The sequence below is a fragment of the Podarcis melisellensis genome (assembly GCF_964234715.1).
Source record: "Podarcis melisellensis genome assembly, chromosome: 12".
Classification (NCBI taxonomy): Eukaryota; Metazoa; Chordata; class Lepidosauria; order Squamata; family Lacertidae; genus Podarcis; species Podarcis melisellensis.
In genome coordinates, this window is record NC_138544.1 from 12,656,881 (window position 1) to 12,676,195 (window position 19,315).

General features: G+C 41.5%; 1 protein-coding gene across 4 annotated transcripts in view; it reads left to right on the top strand.

Annotated features, from left to right (window-relative positions):
- ULK4 (unc-51 like kinase 4) overlaps window positions 1-19,315 on the top strand; it is a 174,818-nt gene that overhangs the window by 6,246 nt on the left and 149,257 nt on the right. For 3 of the 4 annotated variants that reach the window (XM_081882917.1, XM_081882916.1, XM_081882918.1), the window contains exons 6-17: window positions 171-272; window positions 1,458-1,541; window positions 1,734-1,809; window positions 1,947-2,042; window positions 2,464-2,585; window positions 3,605-3,674; window positions 3,780-3,885; window positions 6,428-6,532; window positions 7,987-8,047; window positions 10,693-10,874; window positions 12,565-12,611; window positions 15,598-15,676. In XM_081882917.1, the coding sequence (XP_081739043.1) occupies window positions 171-272; window positions 1,458-1,541; window positions 1,734-1,809; window positions 1,947-2,042; window positions 2,464-2,585; window positions 3,605-3,674; window positions 3,780-3,885; window positions 6,428-6,532; window positions 7,987-8,047; window positions 10,693-10,874; window positions 12,565-12,611; window positions 15,598-15,676 (1,130 nt within the window). The remainder of the gene's footprint in view (window positions 1-170; window positions 273-1,457; window positions 1,542-1,733; window positions 1,810-1,946; window positions 2,043-2,463; window positions 2,586-3,604; window positions 3,675-3,779; window positions 3,886-6,427; window positions 6,533-7,986; window positions 8,048-10,692; window positions 10,875-12,564; window positions 12,612-15,597; window positions 15,677-19,315) is intronic. The other variant, XM_081882919.1, reaches the window with a different exon arrangement.

The window sequence follows — 19,315 nt, forward strand, 5'->3', positions numbered from 1 at the left end:
TCATCTCTCCCCCTCTACCTCCCAGTAAGCAGTAACATTACCAGCTGGAGATCAGATGAGTGATCTTACCCTGCAAGACCATCCACTATTGGATAAAAAGGTTGGTGACTTTTGAACGGATGTTTATTACAAAATCAGAGCAAATCACTATTCATGACTTTATTTTGTAGGTACACTGTCATATATTGCTCCAGAAGTGATAGAAGGAAGCGACTTCTCTATATCCAGTGATCTGTGGGCATTGGGCTGTTTGTTATATGAAATGTTTTCAGGTATTGTATTATTTATACTAACATGTTTAACATTATGTTACAATGTTAATTATTGTTACAAATGCTAATACTATTCAGGAACGTTAAGACGGAGAAGTTGTTCCATTTATGAACCTGTGTAGGTTCCTTTGCTATTAATAGAGCTGTGAACATCTAATTTGTATAAGTCATTAATACAGTTACTTAGTAGAATAAGCAGTGAGACATGCAGTAAGACATTGAAATGTACTTTCGGTTTAAAGATTATTGTGTCTAAGGAACCGAAATGTATGGAGAGGTAGGTAGAATTTAATCTCAGAAGCAGACTAGGATAATCTCAGCCCTTGGTTTTTTTTCCCTTTGGTTAGGTTAAAGTTCTTGCTGCAGACCTTCTTCATTATAAATAAAATTTTAATGCTTTATTTCATATTCATGTAAATCACTTAGACAGCTATTTTTATCACGTGACTTATAAATTGTGTTAAATACATAAAAGTAAAATAAATAAAATGAACACTCTAATTAAATTTCAAATCATATCCCAAGTGACTGTTCGGCTACAGTGGGTAGTCATCATAACCCACTTTGCTGGTCTATGGTTGTCTTCTGTGGACCTTTGTTGTATGATAGTGAGGAGTGGCTGCTGCAGCCACAGCATTTCAGAGTGGGGATGGAAGAAGATGATTGAATGATATGTGAGTAATTTGTGATTTCATCTTCTGACATTAACTTTTTAGCTCTCCCCCCCCCCCAAAAAGTTGTATTCTGCCAGTAGGTCAAATAGTATAGGGTTTTTTGGCGGGTGGGTGGGTGTTTAAACTATGAGAATGGCATAGAGGAAAGATTCCCCCACCCATTCTTGCTTCTGCCCAGATCCCTTTCTGTGGCTGCTTTTTCTTCCCAAAGGAAATGTCTCGGGATGTGATCTCAGATTTTCTGCATCTTGTTTAGTTTGATTTCCCCCCCAATTGTATATCTTTTTATGAATTATAGGTGTAACTCAGTGTTTCTTGCTGTCAAGAGCCTTAAGCAAAACAGATGAAAACTTTTATAAATCAATTGGTATAATGCTGCCAAGTTTCCATTATTATTATGTTCTCTTAAATGGACTTGTAATAACTCTTGGCTGATGCAAATAAAATTATTACTTAATTGTTCTGATGCTTATTCAAGTTTTACTGAAATATTATCTACTTATGTTTCTAGGAAGACCTCCGTTCTTCTCCAAAAGTGTTACTGAATTAGCAGAACAGATTTTACATGAAGATCCTTTCCCACCTACACAGAAAGGTATTGTTCCTTAGATAAATGATGGTGAAAATAATTTTATAAGTTTATAAAATGGGACAAATGAGTGAATGATTCCATGCATTCCCTCGTTAAAAAGTTAATATATGAATTCTTTTATGTTGCTGTTTGTAGATTTTGGTAGTTAGTAGAATCATATTTGTTTCAAAATAGAATAGTTTCGTTATCTTACAGGATCAGCATCTCTAGAACCATCTTCAGACTTCCTTAACTTGGTTGATTCTTTACTTCAGAAGGATCCTCAGAAGAGGTAAAATTATGATTTGAAGATCTGGCTATATATTAATGATACACACTGATTAAAAAAAATCAAATCTAGAAGTTTGTGGAATTTAAATTGGTACTGTATGAGAGGATTGTATATGTATTTTCCTATTTTATTTCAAGATTGACTTGGGCCAAGCTGCTGCAGCATCCTTTCTGGAAAGATGCTTTTATCCAAATTCCCAGTGACACGATCTCCAGCCAAGAAACAAGCTCCAGGTACAGTAGACTCAGTTTAAAATTAATTTGGAATTTGGAATTCTGTTGCTTAACAAATTTATTGTGGGAAGGATGTATGCATGAGGCTAAAGATTTCTGACAAAGTGGGTTCTGTCTCTTGAATACTTTTACACAACATGGCTAGTTTTTAAGATGTCACAAGATTCCCTCTCTTTGCTGCAACAAAGCAATATGGCTTCACCCTTGGCTATAGCCCTGTTTTTAGAGAGCTGCTGTCCTGCAACCCATTGGTGTAGCTGATATCCTTGGACAACATAAATGAATTAAATAAAAAATTGCTTGTCTATATATAAATAAGTAAAAAAATAATTTTGCCGTTGTTTAAGGATCTGTCCAGAATAAAATGCAGAGAAATTTGCATTGCCTGCAAAGTACATTTCATTGTCAATTGTTTGAACAGCAGGAAAAAAGCTGAACTGCTTGAACCTGGAGAGTCCGAGATTCAATTAGAGTGTAAAAGCCTCCCAGACATAGTGTTGCCAAGAACAGAAAACAATCAACTTAACAAATCTTTCAAGCTGGGTAAGATTGCACCTTCGTTTTATGTATTGGTTCAGGAATTGGGAACTGTTTTGGTTTCTTGAGCCAGATTCTTACCAAAATAGGCCTCATGGGCCAAATGTGATGGGTGGATGGGGGCCACTTACCTGCTAGAGTCACTATTATGATAACACATGATTGACAGGTGTGTTGTCCTGCCCACCTGTTACAATCCCTTGTACAGGGTCCTGTCGGGACCTGGGGAACCACTGCAGAAGTGGCTTGTTAGCCCTATTGCTTGGCACTTCCCAAAGCAGCAAACATGGGGCTAGCAAAGAGATTCCACCCCCATCTTTATAGGGCATGGGGACAAGGAAGCTGGTATTCTATAGGCATCCACTGTGTGCAAGAGAGGTCCATCTCACTACTGATCTAAAAAGTAGGTTTCTTCCCTCTGCGTTTCGCAGATCAGCTGAGAAAAAGGCTTTTTCTCTCACACAGAGTAACTTGAATAGCAGTTATTTCTGTCAGTGCGGGTTCATGGAGGGCTAGTGGAAAGCGTGGGGGCAAGGAGAGAATGAACAAAGGGCTAAGAAGAGGGGGTGCAGAGTGAGAGATTCAAAAGCACCTGCCAGGAAATTACATTTGTTAGTCCTGATTGAGCAATTGACAGGTGGGTGTTGGTTAATGAAAACAGCTTTGGGGGCGACCATGTACAGTCGTACCTTGGATCCCAAACGCCTTGCAAGTCAAACATTTTGGCTCCTGAACGCCGCAAACCCAGAAGTGAATGTTTCAGTTTGCGAATGTTCTTTGGAACCCAAACATCCAACGTGGCTTCCGTGGCTTCTGATTGGCTGCAGGATCTTCCTGCAGCCAATTAGAAGCCGTGTCTTGGTTTGCGAACATTTTGGAAATTGAACGGACTTCTGGAATGGATTCTGTTCGACTTCTGAGGTACCACTGTAATGTAAAACTGAGAACTAAAATGCATGCTTGAAACATTGCAATTGTATACATAGTTCATGCCGGTAAATAGTTACAATATTTTCTTTGTCAAGAAAATCCAGAAGAACTACGCCCTAAAAGTGCTGTTGATGGTGAATCAAATGAATCTATATTTCTACTCAGGTATGAAGACAGCACAACACTTTTAAATGAAGTTGTAGAAAATAATTCAGATAATTTGCATGTAAGTATTCAGTTTTGTATAAACATGTGTATATTGTCTTTCAGTTCTCGACCCACCCCTAGAACTACCACCACAGTGGAAATAAACAATGCTGCTGCTGTTCTAGCTACAAATTCCGCACACACGTCATCTCCAAGTCCTTCAGCAAAGGTGAGTGTAGTTTGAAGGAAACGGAAGCAAGAGACTGAATTCCATATGACTGCTATAGAAAAACAGAAGAGGTAAAGGTAAAGGTAAAGGTACCCCTGCCCGTACGGGCCAGTCTTGACAGACTCTGGGGTTGTGCGCCCATCTCACTTAAGAGGCCAGGGGCCAGCGCTGTCCGGAGACACTTCCGGGTCACATGGCCAGCGTGACATCGCTGCTCTGGCGAGCCAAAGCTGCACACGGAAACGCCGTTTACCTTCCCGCTGGTAAGCGGTCCCTATTTATCTACTTGCACCCGGAGGTGCTTTCGAACTGCTAGGTTGGCAGGCGCTGGGACCGAGCAGTGGGAGCGCACCCCGCAGCAGGGATTCGAACCGCCAACCTTTCGATCGGCAAGTCCTAGGCGCTGAGGCTTTAACCCACAGCGCCACCTGTCAAATCACAACTAGGAAAAAATTGCATTACTGAAGCCAAGGATGGTGAGAAAGTAATTGACAGTGTCAGAAGAGGCACACAGATTGAGGAGAGTGAGGATGATGATGAGGCCCCTATAGAAAACAGCAATTGATAATTCCTGTTAAAACTAGATTTGGTGGAATAAATTACCGTATTTTTCGCTCTGTAGGATGCATTTATTCCCCTCCAAAAATGAAGGGGAAATGTGTGTGCGTCCTATGGAGTGAATGCAGGCTTCAGGCAGCTATCCACAAGCCTTCGGAGCGTGGCAGGAGTTCCCGCCGGGCTCAGAAGGCTTGCGGACAGCAGCAAGCTCCGGGAGCGAAGGCGAGGTTGTGCGCAACTTTGCCCCCGTTCCCAGACCCGTTCTGGGGTCGGGGGAAGCTCGGGCTTCCCTGCCCTCAGCCCGGCAAGCTCCGGGAGCGAAGGCGAGGTTGCATGCAACCTCGCCCCCGCTCCCAGACCCATTCTGGGGTTGGGGGAAACTCAGGCTTCCCCCGCCCCAGCCCTGCGGCTAAAAATTAAGCCAAGACAGCTAGCAGGATCCATCCCGCTCGCTGTCTTGGCTGCTTTGCTCTTTGAATTTTTTTTCTTTATTCCCCCCCCCTAAAATCTAGGTGCGCCCTATGGTCCGGTGTGCCCTATAGAGCAAAAAATACGGTAAACAGAAACTAGTGATGGAGATTATCAGAGAGCTGAAGGCAAAGAAGCAGTAGTACAGCCCAATCTTAGTTCTTTGTACAGAAGGAAATCTCATTTATTTCAGAGGGGCTTATTTCTAACTATAAATGTTTAGGATTCTGTAATGGATGCTGTAGGTGAGCTGCTGTCGCCTTGTCCCAGCTCCTGCCAACCTAGCAGTCTGAAAGCATACCAGCGCGATTAGATAAATAGGTACTGCTGTGGCAGGAAGGTAAATGGCATTTCCGTGCACTCTGGCCTCCATCGAGGTGTCCCATTGCACCAGAAGCTGTTTAGTCATGCTGGCCGCATGACCTGAAAAGCTGTCTGTGGACAAACACTTGCTCAGCCTGAAAGCAGAGATGAGTGCTGCACCCCATAGTCTAATTCGACTGGACTTAACCATCCAAGGGTCCTTTACATTTTTTACTTTTAGTATAGAAGTTGCACCCTCAATAAGCTTTGAAGTAGAAGTGTGATGGGATGGCAGCACGAAGAAAAAGGGAAGTATATTTGTTCCAGCCTGAAAACTATGTTATATGATGAAGAAGAGAGAATATAAAAAAGGAAGAATGAGGGGTTATAAAACAGAAGGTGGTGGAGTAAAGTGTGGAAAAAATGAAGCCGTTGAATGAAACAAGCAAGAATACTGAAGGATCAGAATATATTTACAGTGGAATATATCTGAGTGATTTTTTTTTATATATATAACAAGCAAATTATTGCATAAGATTATGATAGTGTTCTTGTACATCAGGAAATGGTAACAAAAATTCAGCTGTTTAATTGATAGGTCCTAATGTACTTTTCTGGGGGACGCAGGTGGCGCTGTGGGTTAAAGCCTCAGCGCCTAGGACTTGCCGATCGAAAGGTCGGCTGTTCGAATCCCTGCGGCGGGGTGCGCTCCCGCTGCTCGGTCCCAGCGCCTGCCAACCTAGCAGTTTGAAAGCACCTCCGGGTGCAAGTAGATAAATAGGGACCGCTTACCAGCGGGAAGGTAAACGGCGTTTCCGTGTGCGGCTCTGGCTCGCCAGATGCAGCTTTGTCACGCTGGCCACGTGACCCGGAAGTGTCTCCGGACAGCGCTGGCCCCTGGCCTCTTAAGTGAGATGGGCGCACAACCCCAGAGTCTGTCAAGACTGGCCCGTACGGGCAGGGGTACCTTTACCTTTACCTTTAATGTACTTTTCTAGATAATGGGATTCATTACTTTCACACATATCTCAAGAATCAATATTGTCACTCTAGGAAACCAATGAATTAATTCTACTGCCTGCGTTAATATCCTTTGGAGTTGACAAGTAAGCCTTCTGGTGCCTTTTAATAATAAATGCAGGAGTTGCACAATGTTTGCTTCATTTAAAATATATGTCATTGTAAATACTACTACTATTTGCTTATATTCTAGGATAAAAACATATGCTGCAGCCAGCAGGATATAGAGTCCAAAGTTAAAGAGCTTATCTTCTTGGAGTCTGACCTTATTGTCACCCCTGTAATTGATAATCCAAAGGTACTATTTGAACTTACCATACATTACTTTTCAAATAATATGTTCAGGAATATAGTGTTTTTTTGTTATCTGTTGCACTAGCTCAGTCGGCAGAGAGTGAGACTCTTAATATCAGGGTTGTGAACTGAACCCCATGTTGGACAAAAGGTTTCTGCATTGCAGGGGGTTGGACTAAATGACCCTTTTGGTCCCTTCCAAATCTACAATTTTATGATTCTACAGGGATTAATCTTCAACTATTTTACTCCCATCTAGTGGCCATACCTGGTTCCTGCAGGTTTACACTAAATTGTTATGTTAAGCAAATGGACAATTTTTGTATCAGGACTCACATTAATGCAAGCCTCCACATCAGCAGTCACAAACCTTTTTTTCTCTGGGGGCACAATTGGAATTTTGAGAAGGTGTTGAGGGCAACCAGTCACAACACAGCTACTTTTGGTATAACACAAAATGGCTGCCACCACCAAAAGAACAGAAAAAGAAGATAGACAGGAACATAAAATGGTTCAAATATGGAAAAACATAGTCATTTTATTTTTGTTAACACGATACGTTTGAAAAACCACCTTTTCCATTTACTGTTAAGTTTTGGTGGTTGTCTGTTGCTGCTGTGCTGCTGTGGATTAGAGCTAGAAAATAAAAGATAACTGAATAAGTCAAAGAACCTAGAATCAAGAATGATGTTTTCGTTTGTGGTAGTTAGGTTTTTAAATAGCCTTGGGCAAAATGACAGGTTCAGGTATATTGGATCAGATATGGCATTGCATATTCACAAAAGGTCTGGCTAAAACAAACTGTCAAAACGTGGGTTAGAATCATTACAATATATAAGTGGTATTGACTCTAGATAGCTTGTTAAGAATATACCAAAAAAAAAAAAGGCACAGATCTGTGCTGGAGGTAAACTCAAAATATGGGCCTCCCTGAAAACTTGTTTTTGAAAAAGTTAACTATACTTTGTCCACATTAACTGTATACCCACTGTGGAAAACCAAATTAAATCTGACACAGGTTCCAGTTTGGTCTATGAGACCATTCCCCGGAAATCAATCCCACCCGTTACCATATATGACATCAGGTGTGGGGCAGGTATGGATTTGGGTATAAAGGAATAATTGAGAACTTGATGTTTGCTCCCAGTTGTTTCTTTGCATGTGGATTTCCATGTCAGTACCACTGAGCTATTAACACCGACAGGGAATTCCATTGGAATTGGCTTCACTGAGGAGTTTGTCCATTTTGAGGAAGTGTTTTGGAAATCAGTCTGCTTCCTTTGGTACCTTGTTCAGTGACTTCCTACTCGTCATTAAGTTTGTGTATTTATAGCTGAAATATTGAGAGCTCATCGTTTATTATGATAGAAAGTGTTTTATTTGAGGAGAGGTGCATAGTTTACCCTTGGTCTTATGAAATGTTCAGAATTGCCTCAAGTCAAACAATTTTTTTCTCAGATAGTGAAGCAACCACCAGTGAGATTTGACGTGAAAACTTTACATGTACCAGCACATTCAGGTACAGTTTGCAAAAGTAATTATAGGCAACTTGCCATTTACAAGAAAACATTGTTCTTTGATACTCAAAAATGTCTTAGTGTTCATTTAACACTGTTGTTCTCATGTCTGTGTGTTTTGCATCTACGCCCAACTCTCACAAATGTTGATATATAGGATGCATGCCCAAGTGTCAGGGAACTGCCATCGGAGAGTCAGGTGGTGGAAGGGCTCAAGGAGGTTAGGAGAGCCTCGGATGCGGAGGAAGGACACCAGTAGGGGGAGAGGGAGAGTTCCTGCAGAAACTCAATCGGAGGAAGGGCTCCAAGATGTTTCCAGTGAGAATAGCGGGGAGGGCTCAGGACCTCCGCTGGGGACGCCCACTCCGCGGAGGAAGCTGTCACGTAGAGAATCCAGAAGAAGAGTCTCTGTCAAAGAACTCTTATGTTGGAGTAAATTCCGGAAACGCCCACTGACGGATTCTGCCAGCGATTGAGGTAGCCACGCGTCCATGGCTCCTCGGACTGGGAAAGTTTAGGAACTGATGGTAAAGCTTGGAGGCTTTAAACGCTTACGCACGAAGAGCCCCCTTTTCCCATTACACCAAGCAAAAAGGGACACCTGCTATAATTAATTGTCATTTTAAATTATACTGAGCATAGTTTTGAGATCACAGCTGTATGTGTTGTTGAAGACCATGTTTGGCATGCTATATTTTTGGCTCACAAGGAACAGTGTAACAGGACCAGAGTAATAATCCAATTCAACATAAGCTAGCAAAAAAACTAGTTTTTTCACAACGTGCCATATTTTTCCGTCTATAATACGCCCCCATGTATAAGACACCCCCTATTTTTTGGGACTCCGGTTTAAGAAAATGGGGGGAGATTTATCCGTGTATAAGAAGCCCCCCAATTTTGGACATTATTTTTTAGGGAAAAAACCCCTAGTATTATACAGAGAAAAATATGGTAATTTTATATATGCCTAGGCAGAAGAAAGCTCTATTGAGTTTTGTTGGACTTATTTCTGTTTCTAATACAATTGCAACCATAGTCACTTATACCTCTATTTTATGCTTTTCTCAAATGATTATGGGTCAGGTGACCTTGTCACACTGTGGTGTGTCCTGCATGATATATTTATACCTAAAGCACATAGTCTAAAACACATTTATAGGGTAGATTCTTACTGATCACTTACCATCACTAAGTTTTATAAAACAGTGATGCTACTCCAGTAGCTATTGCAGCATGCTTTTAGTACTATATTAAGCTGCTGTTTATAGAAACAAAAGACCACTATCAGCATACTAACTTTCTTCCTGAGGAGCACTTCCTTATGCACTATTTAGAAGCATTGTCAAGATTTTCTGCTATGTGGATTTGAGCCAAAGTTTTGGGGATCTTGTGACAAGTCAGATCCTTTCTTTGTTTTGCTTCCTGCCCATAGGCAAGTCTGGAATAATAGTATATCTTCTTCTTCTTGTTTCTTTATTTTGCATACCACCATTCATCTGAAGATCACCTGGGGGGGGGTGCTTCACAACGTAAAAATACAAAACAAGAACACAAAATACGTTACAGAAAACAGAAACAAACCAATAACCCCCTCTACCACAAACACATTTAAAAGGCTGTAAATGGTTTAATCAACCAAAGCCCTGGTTCTTGAGAAACATTGTCATCTGGCTCCCAAAGAGATACCGTATTTTTCGCACCATAGGGTGCACCAGACCATAGGGCGCACCCATTTTTTGGGGGGGAAATAAAGGGGAAAAAATTATTCCCCCCCCCCAGGCGCGGGGCTGGGGCGGGGGAAGCTCGAGCTTCCCCCGACCCCAGCCCGCAAACAGGCAGCTCTCTGCAAGCCGTGGGAGCACTCCCGCTGCTTGTGGAGAGGTCCGCGAAGCCTGGGCGCGCTGAGCTCAGCGCGCGCAGGCTTCGGCATGCTGGCAACTCTCCGCAAGGAGCCGGAGCGCTCCGGCTCCTTGCGGAGAGGTCCGCGAAGCCTGGGCGCGCTGAGCTCAGCGCGCGCAGGCTTCGGCATGCTGGCAACTCTCCGCAAGGAGCCGGAGTGCTCCCGCTCCTTGCGAAGAGGTCCGCGAAGCCTGGAGAGCGTGAGGGGTCGGTGCGCACCGACCCCTCTCACTCTCCAGGCTTCAGCGAAAGCCTGCATTCGCACCATAGGACGCACACACATTTCCCCTTCATTTTTGGAGGGGAAAAAGTGCGTCCTATGGTGCGAAAAATACGGTATATGATGGAGTCAGGCAGTCTTCCCTGGGGATAGCATTCCACAGATGGGGAGCCATTGCAGAAAAGGCCTGTTCTTGTGTTGCCACCTTTCAGAACTCTCATGAAGAAGTCACACGAAGAAAGACCTCCGATGATCACAGGGTGCAGGTTGGTTCATTTGAGGAAAACCGGTCCTTGAGGTATTATGGTCCTGAGCTGTTTAAGGCTTTATAGGTCAAAACCAGCACTCTAAATTGGGCCCAGAAACTAACTGGCTGCCAGTGCAGTCGGACCAGGACATACATTGTATGTTCACAACAAGCTTTTTCAGGGGTTCAAGTAGGGAGAAAGAACTATACTATGTTTCAGTATTGGGTCTTGGAAATTATATTCATAACAAGTGCTCTTAAAACATTATTTTTCTTTCCAGCTGAGAAATTGTTGATACTAAAAGAAGATGACTGGAACGATTTCTTACACCAAGTATGTCAGCTGACTGACTCCCCAGAGAAGAGCACAGGGGCAGCCAGAGTTAAACTGAATTTACTTTGCTACCTCTGCACTGTTGTTGGCAATAAGGAAGTAGCCACTAAGTTAATCAGCACACAGCTGGTAAGTAACACTGCTAGAGCCCACAAGTTGACATGCCAGCAAATATGGCAAAAGTCTACCTTTTGCTAGGGTGCATTTCATTGGTATTTTAAGAAACTAAGGCTGCAATCGTATGTACACATACCCACTGAATCGTATGTACACATACCCACTGAACACAGTGAAACTTACTTTTGATTAAAAATGCCTAGGACGGTACTGTAAGAAGAATTAGTTCATAACAAGGATGAAGAACATTAACGTTCTAATCATTGTTGTTGTTTAGTCGTGTCCGACTCTTCGTGACCCCCTGGACCAGAGCATGCCAGGCACTCCTGTCTTCCACTGCCTCCCGCAGTTTGGTCAAACTCATGTTGGTAGCTTCGAGAACACTGTCCAACCATCTCGTCCTCTGTCGTCCCCTTCTCCTAGTGCCCTCCATCTTTCCCAACATCAGGGTCTTTTCTAGGCAGTCTTCTCTTCTCATGAGGTAGCCAAAGTACTGGAACCTCAGCTTCAGAATCTGTCCTTCCAGTGAGCACTCAGGGATGATTTCCTTAAGGATGGATAGGTTTGATCTTCTTGCAGTCCATGGGACCCTCAAGAGTCTCTTCCAGCACCATAATTCAAAAGCGTCTAATCATACTTCTGAATAAAGCATTGTATACATTGATTATGTGCAGGCTGCCAAATGACTTTGATTATTTGGGATGGATAGGTTGAACAAGGATTAGAAATACTAAAATACTTTACGCTGTTCTGCATTAATTTTTTTAAAAGCATGAGCACAATCAAGAGGACTGTGTGCATTTCTAGTGCACACATGGAGCTCTTGGTATGTTGTGATATGGTTGATTTCATCAACTTAGCTGTATTTGGGTAATCATTCAAGGTCATTTTGCGAAGCTATGTATGAGCATCATCACTGTGCGTTCCTAGATCCTGGCTTAAGTACGAGGTAAGGGGTGTAGGTTGGATGTGGGTGGCGACTGTGGTCTGAAAAATTTAAAAGGCCAGAGTAAGAACTTTTGGACCCGATAGTGAAGTGTTCCTCTTGAGACCAACCAAAGGAAATAAAATGCAACTAGCATGGGAGGGACCGTACAAAATCGTGTCCAAAATGAGTGTTGTAAATTGCGTAATCCAATAAGGGGAAGAAGGGCGTAAGGTGGTTCATGTGAACATGTTAAAGCCTTATCTTAGACCAGAAGGAAAGTGTGTGAGTTGGGCTAGTTTGGTGGGAGAGAGTGAGAGAATTTGTTAAGCGGGGTCAGTCAAACAGTTGAGATAATCAGTCAGAAGGTATTAGGAAGGTATAGGCCGGTAAAGAAACTAAAGTTAAGATACTGACAGGAATATTATCTGAGAAACCATAAACTTGTTAACGTTTGTAAAATAAACTTGTTTCTTTTGGTTCACTTTTAACAACTGACTGGACTCAGTGTTTTACCAGAGAGTAACTGGTTGGTGGCACAGGGATCAATAGACCGTTAAACGTCCGGGGACCCTGTGTGATTGCCACACTAACCTTCTGCAATACATACAACAACAAAGGTGCAAATAAGAAATAAAAACCAGTCCTTTTTTGCCAGGTGTTTGCGCTCTGTAGGTAAAACTATTAACCCTAAATATGCTATACTTTTTGGTGGTGAACTAAATCACAGTGATTAATTTTGTACTTTTGTGTGTGTTTATTTATTTTAAAATCTAGTTCCCTGTGCTGCTACAACAGTTGCGGATAGCTCCAAACTGGGACATGTAAGTGACAACCAGCATCTGTCTGGGTATCTTCAAAAATTGGCCACAATCCTGCCTCTGCTGAGTTCATGCAGGAGAACAAACCACACACCGTGCAAAGGATCAAGGAAAGGCATATACATTTCCTTCATTCTGGTCTCTGAATAGGGTAGGCTTGCTACCAAAGCAAGGACTGCCACCAACTGTCATACAAGAACCTGGGCCTTGGCTCCTGCATGTGGTCTGTTATTGTCTGGAGCAGAAATAGTAGCTTCCATGACACAGTCTAGCAGTGGTAGGCTGATTGTTGATTGAGAAGAGTCCAGGAAGGGCTCATTTACTTACTAAGAAACAGTGGGTTAACAAACGAATATGTGTAGGCTGGTTTACAGTGGCCTTACTTGACAGGTTCTCTGAATCGCTCTTCATATCTCTATTTATAGAGATATCTCATATCTCTATAAACAGGCAGCCCTGTTTAGGGAAGCTTTTAATGTTTGATATATTTTTTTGGAAGCTGCCCAGAGTGGCTGGGGAAGCCCAGCCAGATGGGCAGGGTATAAATAAATTATTATTATTATTATTATTATTATTATTATTATTATTATTATTTATTAAACATTGTGGTAAGTTTCCCAGTCCCCACGCTGGAGACAGTGGCCTGATAGTTCACCTCTCTCAGCACTGTCTTTGAATACAAAAGGCAGGGTTGTGTCTGCTTTTTGTGGTTCTTCAGAATTTTAGAAGAAGGCTGTGTATACCTTGACAGTTAGTACTTTGCAAGTGTTTACTATGAAAGACAAACTTGTAAAGCTTATTTAAAGCAAAACTGTTCAACTAACGCATGTCTAATTGAAATTAGTGAAGATTATGGCAGAGGTGTTTTCTGAAATGCACTTTCTGTAGTATATTATTACTATTATTTTGTTATTTATATGCCAACCATTTGACTGGGTTGCCCCAGCCACTCTGGGTGGCTTTCAACAAATTAAAACATCAAACATTAAAAACTTCCCTATACAGGGCTGGCTTCAGATGTCTTCTGAAAGTCAGATAGTTTTCATTTCCTTGACATCTTACAGGATGGCGTTCCACAGGGCAGGTGCAACTACCAAGGAAACCCTCTGCCTGGTTCCCTGTCACCTCACTTCTTGCAATGAGGCAACTTCCAGAAGGCCCTCGGAGCTGGACCTCAGTGTCCAGGCTGAATGATGGGGGTAGAGACGCTCCTTCAGATATCCAGAGTACTTGAATATTTTCCATATCTACCATTAAAATACAAATATTTTAAGAGCTTTCCAAACTTTCATGTTGGTGACACAGTTTTTAGACATTCATCATTTCACGACACAGTACAGTAATTCAGTTTTACTAGCAAACTAGAGGTTAAACTAACCCTTTTCCAGCCCCGGGAGAAGAGCAGGGAGCATTTGTGCAACACACCCACACACTGCAGCCAACACGCTAACGTGTTGTGACACACAGTGTGGAAAGCTCTGATTTTAAAGAGCCAAGGATTAGTTTGACTTGCTAATCTTCATTATTTAGTTTTAATTGTCTAAATAATAGGAAAGGAGATATACTATATTTGTTCATTAAAGTACTTAAAATACTGTTAGGGCTATATCTCTCTATATATGGCTCTATCATGCTTGAGAGTGACAGGAATGGTGCTGTGACTGAAGGCCAGCGCTCATAGAGCCACTTTCCTGGTAACTCTCTTCCTGCCTGCACTGACCGTGCTGCATTGCAAAACCTGTAAAAATGAAGAAAAAGGACAGGAAAAGTTAAAATTAGGACAGAGAGAAATAAAACTGGAAGTAATTCAGGAGAGGCTAAAGGAAGCACTTCTTCATGCTACATGTTTCTAGAATTCACCACAAAATGTGGTGGTAGCACACAACTGGAACAGAATACATGGGGCAACTTTTGCTAGGCTGTACTATTTCAGACTGCAGGCAAAGGAATGCTTGTTTGAATGCTTCCAGATATGTTAAGAGAAACCTGCCAGGAGCTGCAGCATGAACATGCTCTATCTCATAGTCTGATGCTGACATAATTTTGTAATGTTATGTAACTTCTCATTCTTAGTGGGAAGCAATAAGGAGGGCTAGCGGCAGAGTTTTGGAGAGGGGAAGAGACTCTTACCCCAAAAGAATCATTCAGCTATGTCCACCTGTCAGATACAAGGGCTGTTATTTAGTGAATAATTTCTACAAAATAATTGTTGATTGAAACGGATTTATTTTCCCAAATTTGTTAAATACTGGTATGTTTATGTGGAAGGAGAATATTAGAATATATTGAAATCTGATAGTAATGTTCTTGAATGTGCATTGAAATTCCTGTCTGCCGCATAGCCTTCTCTATTCACTGTTCAATCTCCTTTGCTGGCTGCTTTTCTGTAATTTTATAAAACAGAGTAAGTGAACCTCAAGTGTTCTATCATAATGCCCTCTGCTGGCTACTTTTGCAAATAGCTGTATTGCATTACTCTTCTCACCCCCCACTCACGAGTAAGATCCTTGTATATCCCCGTCACCACTGTGAGTGAAGAATAAGTTGGACATTTTTTAACAGGAAAATAGAAGCAAGGCAGATAGTTAAATGGCTCTTCTGTATTCACACATGTATGCCCTTAATGAAGCACATACTACTTTCTGTAAATTATTCCCTTTTTTGTGTTAAGATGCAGGTGACAGATTTGCATGGCAAAATGTATAACGTATCTGCAACCAGCCTTCTTGGTTAGCATTTTCCCAACATTCATTCCATTTTTCATCTGAAAGAATTAAGTGCAATACCTAGTCTTCCCATGCTTAAAGGTTTTTGTGGTCATTCTATCAGTTTAAAGTGATTTGGTGCTAACGAAGCTTATATTTAAGCTTAGTTTAATTTAATTGTGATCACTAACTTATATTACATTTTATGTAAGTTGAGCCTTTTCATAGTTTTGCATTTTCAGATTTGTGGCTTTCATAAAGTTAATAAATGCATTTAATTGCAGACGTGCCAAAGCAGCTCGAGTGATTGGTTTACTGGCATTGCATACAACTGAGCTTAAAGAGACTGTTCCCGTTATAGAGGTAATATTTCTTGCTAATACAATTATTGGAGTTTTCAAAAGCAATGTTTGGGCATTTTATTGCCCTGGTTTATGAGTTGCAAAAGTTACTGATACCTATGTGTTTAATGGTTTGCTCCATTAAGGCATACTGCTTCCTCTGCTCACTCGGCAAACACACCTTTAGAGGAAGTTTGCAAGGCTGCAACTTGGTCTACACTTAGCACATTTGTGATTGCAGTTTGTATTAAACTGTTTTTACTCCTGCATTTTACATTGTTATGACGTGCCCTGGGACAGATAAATAAAATCTTTATTTGCGCCAGCCACAAGCCATAGCAAAGGAATCAAATTCAATAAAATATGCAATAAAATACAGATATAGCTAGATGGTTGGCTATACAAAATTTACAACCATACAAATAAAAGAGTTAATAACTGTCCTTGACCACAAATAAAACATATGAACGAGTGGTCTTTCTTTACTAGGCATTAAACAGATTAGTCAGGTAGCAGAGCTAATTCTAATTGCCCCAGCTAAAATTTCTGCCATGTTTGCTTCACCTGGTAATCTTGGTCTGCAAGAAGGAAGGACACTGTAGCAGTGGATGAACGACCTGGTATGGATGATAGAAGAGGGGTAATAATAGCCCCGGGGCCTATTAATAAATAGTGAATAAATAAATAGGGTAATAAATAAATAGGGTAATAAATCAGTAACAATAGCAATAATTGTAATTTGTGGGGTTTGATCAGATTTGTTTTGTGATTAATAATAAGTTACAAAATGTCCTAAGAAAATCTTAGTGTTTGGGGATCTTTTAGTTTTGGCCTTGGTTAAACCGTATGAAATTAACTTTTGAATATGAATATTACGCTTCTCTCATTTCTAGAGTTGGCAGAGGTACTGAGATACAGAACTGAACATTTTAATATTCTAAGGATGGGATTGAAAACCGAATGAAATAGTTTAGAATATTATTTCTTTTCTAAGTTCTTCACAGCTAAACTCTTATAAAGGTTGATAGCCACATCAACAATAAACTTGATGGCTTGGATAAAATTCATTTCTGGGATTTGTGAAAGCTGTGTGCCGACAGCAGAAGAGGGGATGGAAAGAGGAAGGGCCATGGGTATATGTCACAAGGGTCTAATGTTTCTCTCATGATCTTTATTCGGTAATTTTAAAGGTATTCAACAGATCAGTGTATTGTTATAGAAACCTCCACTAGAGGTCACTTGGATATTAAAATTAAATACAAGGGTGGTGAAGAGGGAATCCTATTTTTAATTTGGAGACTAGGCAGGGATGCATATTACACAATATAATTATGTTTTTATTATATAGTAGATGGTGTTCTAGTCACTCAAGTGTATTTTGGTTGAAATAATGGCCATTTCCCAAATAATATTGTAGCATTTTACGATTGGGATTGTATTTGGCCTGTATTTAATTGATTAAAAAAAATAAAAAATAAACTGGTCCGGATTACCTACAATCTTAGTATGTGTCTTTTACCCACAGTGAGGTGTAGTCAAACTTACATTCTCTCCCCCCGTGCCTTCTGTGTGATTATAAGAGAGTTCTTGAATCTGCCTTCCTTCAAACCATTCTATATTTAGTCTGTAATAGGTTGGCTTTTTTCCTTAAAAACAAAACAAAAAACAGTTCATGTTCCAATCTGTTCTTCAATTAGTCTCTTATTATGAGTAAACAATAATTTCATATTGTCTTAAGTTTTAATGTTTTTGAAAATCTAACAGCCGAGCCTTGGTTGTTTTATAAAGTATACGAGCTATGGCTTCAGATCTTTTCCTTTTTCATATGAAACACAGAAACATTTTGCCATTCTTTGAAATTTGTGTGAAAACACAGGAAATTTTAATATAAGAAATAATAATATGAGAGCATTCATTTCAAAAATAGAAATTCTACCCAGGCAGAGAATTCACATTTTTAAATAATAAAGAGTTAGATTCACTGGGTAATATACAATATTGAGAGGAGGGTATATGCAGTGATAATAAATTACGGTTACCATATTTTTTAAGGAGAACTCCAAAGTAGTCATAAGAAATTATGCAACCTTAAGAGGATGCACCGAGTTTAATATCCAGTAATCATTCTAAAGGACTCTTATGTCAAATTTATAAAAATCTTAGGGGAGCAGCTGGTTCTTTACATGTCTTTGATTGAACAGATATGAACAGTGCTTTTTTCCCCTAAAAAAATATGTTTAGGGGTTCTCTCATTTTGACTCAAGAAAATCACCAGGAAAGAAAATGAAGCTGGCATTGGAGGTGGTAACAACGAAACTGACCAATCACCGTGCTAGATTCCAACTCCTATTTTACATATTAAACATTTGCTTCCGTCTGAGACTTGGGAAACACAGTGACAGGAAGTGAGGCCGCCATCAGGGATAGCAATGGAACTGACAATTCACCATGCTAGAGAAGAAACTAAAAAATTTAAATTTTTTAGTTTCTTCTCCCGTTAGATTCACAAAATGTTTAGGGGTATGTGTCAGGGAACTGACATCTAAAGCGCAGGAGGCGCAAAGGCTCACTGAGGGTGAGAGAGCAGTAGCAGCGGAAGAGGGAACCAGTAGAGGGCGAGCAAGAACTCCAAGGGAAAGTGAGTCGGAGGGATGGCTCAGAGACGCTTCAAGCGAAACCAGTGGGGAGGTCTCAGGACCTCCTATAGTGACACCCACACCTCGACGGAAACTGTCACGCCGAGAGGCCAGACGACGTGTTTCCGTTAAGGAGCTTTTATGTTGGAAACGTTTCCGAAAGCAGCCACTTTCGGATTCTACTAGTGATTGACGCAGCCATGCTGGAGGGGCTCCGTCACAGGCAGAGGTTTGAAAGCCTGATCAAACTCTGAGGGACTTGCATTTTACGCACAAGCAGCTCATCGTCCCATCACAGCAATCCGAAAGTCTCCGAAAGCCAGCTTGTGCAGGGAGAAGCATCATGAGCAATCCAGCCGGAACCGGGGAAGCAGGAGCAGCTGGAGGAGGTCCAAGCCTGGAAGAAAGGTACAGGGCGTTGGAGATCCAGTTGGCGCTGCAAACGGCGAGGCTTGAGGAGAGGAGGGCTCAGGATGCAGAAAAGGGAAAGGAGAAAACCACCCCGCTCGCCAGAAAGGTGCCAGGATTGGTGCAGAAATTCGGGGGGGATCCCAGGAACTATCATGCCTTTAGAACAGAGATGCAATACGCTCTAAACTTGCAGTTTGATGACTTCCCCGATGAGGAATCGCGAGTGGCGTATGTGATTGGCCATCTCGAATCCGGGGCGAAAGATTGGGTTAGACCCCTGATGGCAGCGAATAATGAGATCTTAAAGGACACGAGGAAGTTTTTTCGTGCCATGGACCTGTTTTCCAGCGATATTGAGCAGGGGGTGGTGCGAAGGCAGTTAATGGCTTGCCAGCAAGGAAGCAGATCTGTCCGTGAGTACTGGACTGAATTTACCATGTTGATTCACAAATTGGGGTGGGACCTATCGGCGGAGCCCATCCAAATGCTTTTCGAAGAGGGGCTTTCTTCAACCGTCAAAGATGAGCTTTCCCGGGGCCCCAGGGCGGAGTCTATGGACCAGTTAACCAAATCTGCGCTGGCCATAGGAGCGCGCCAGGAGGCGAGGGCTATGG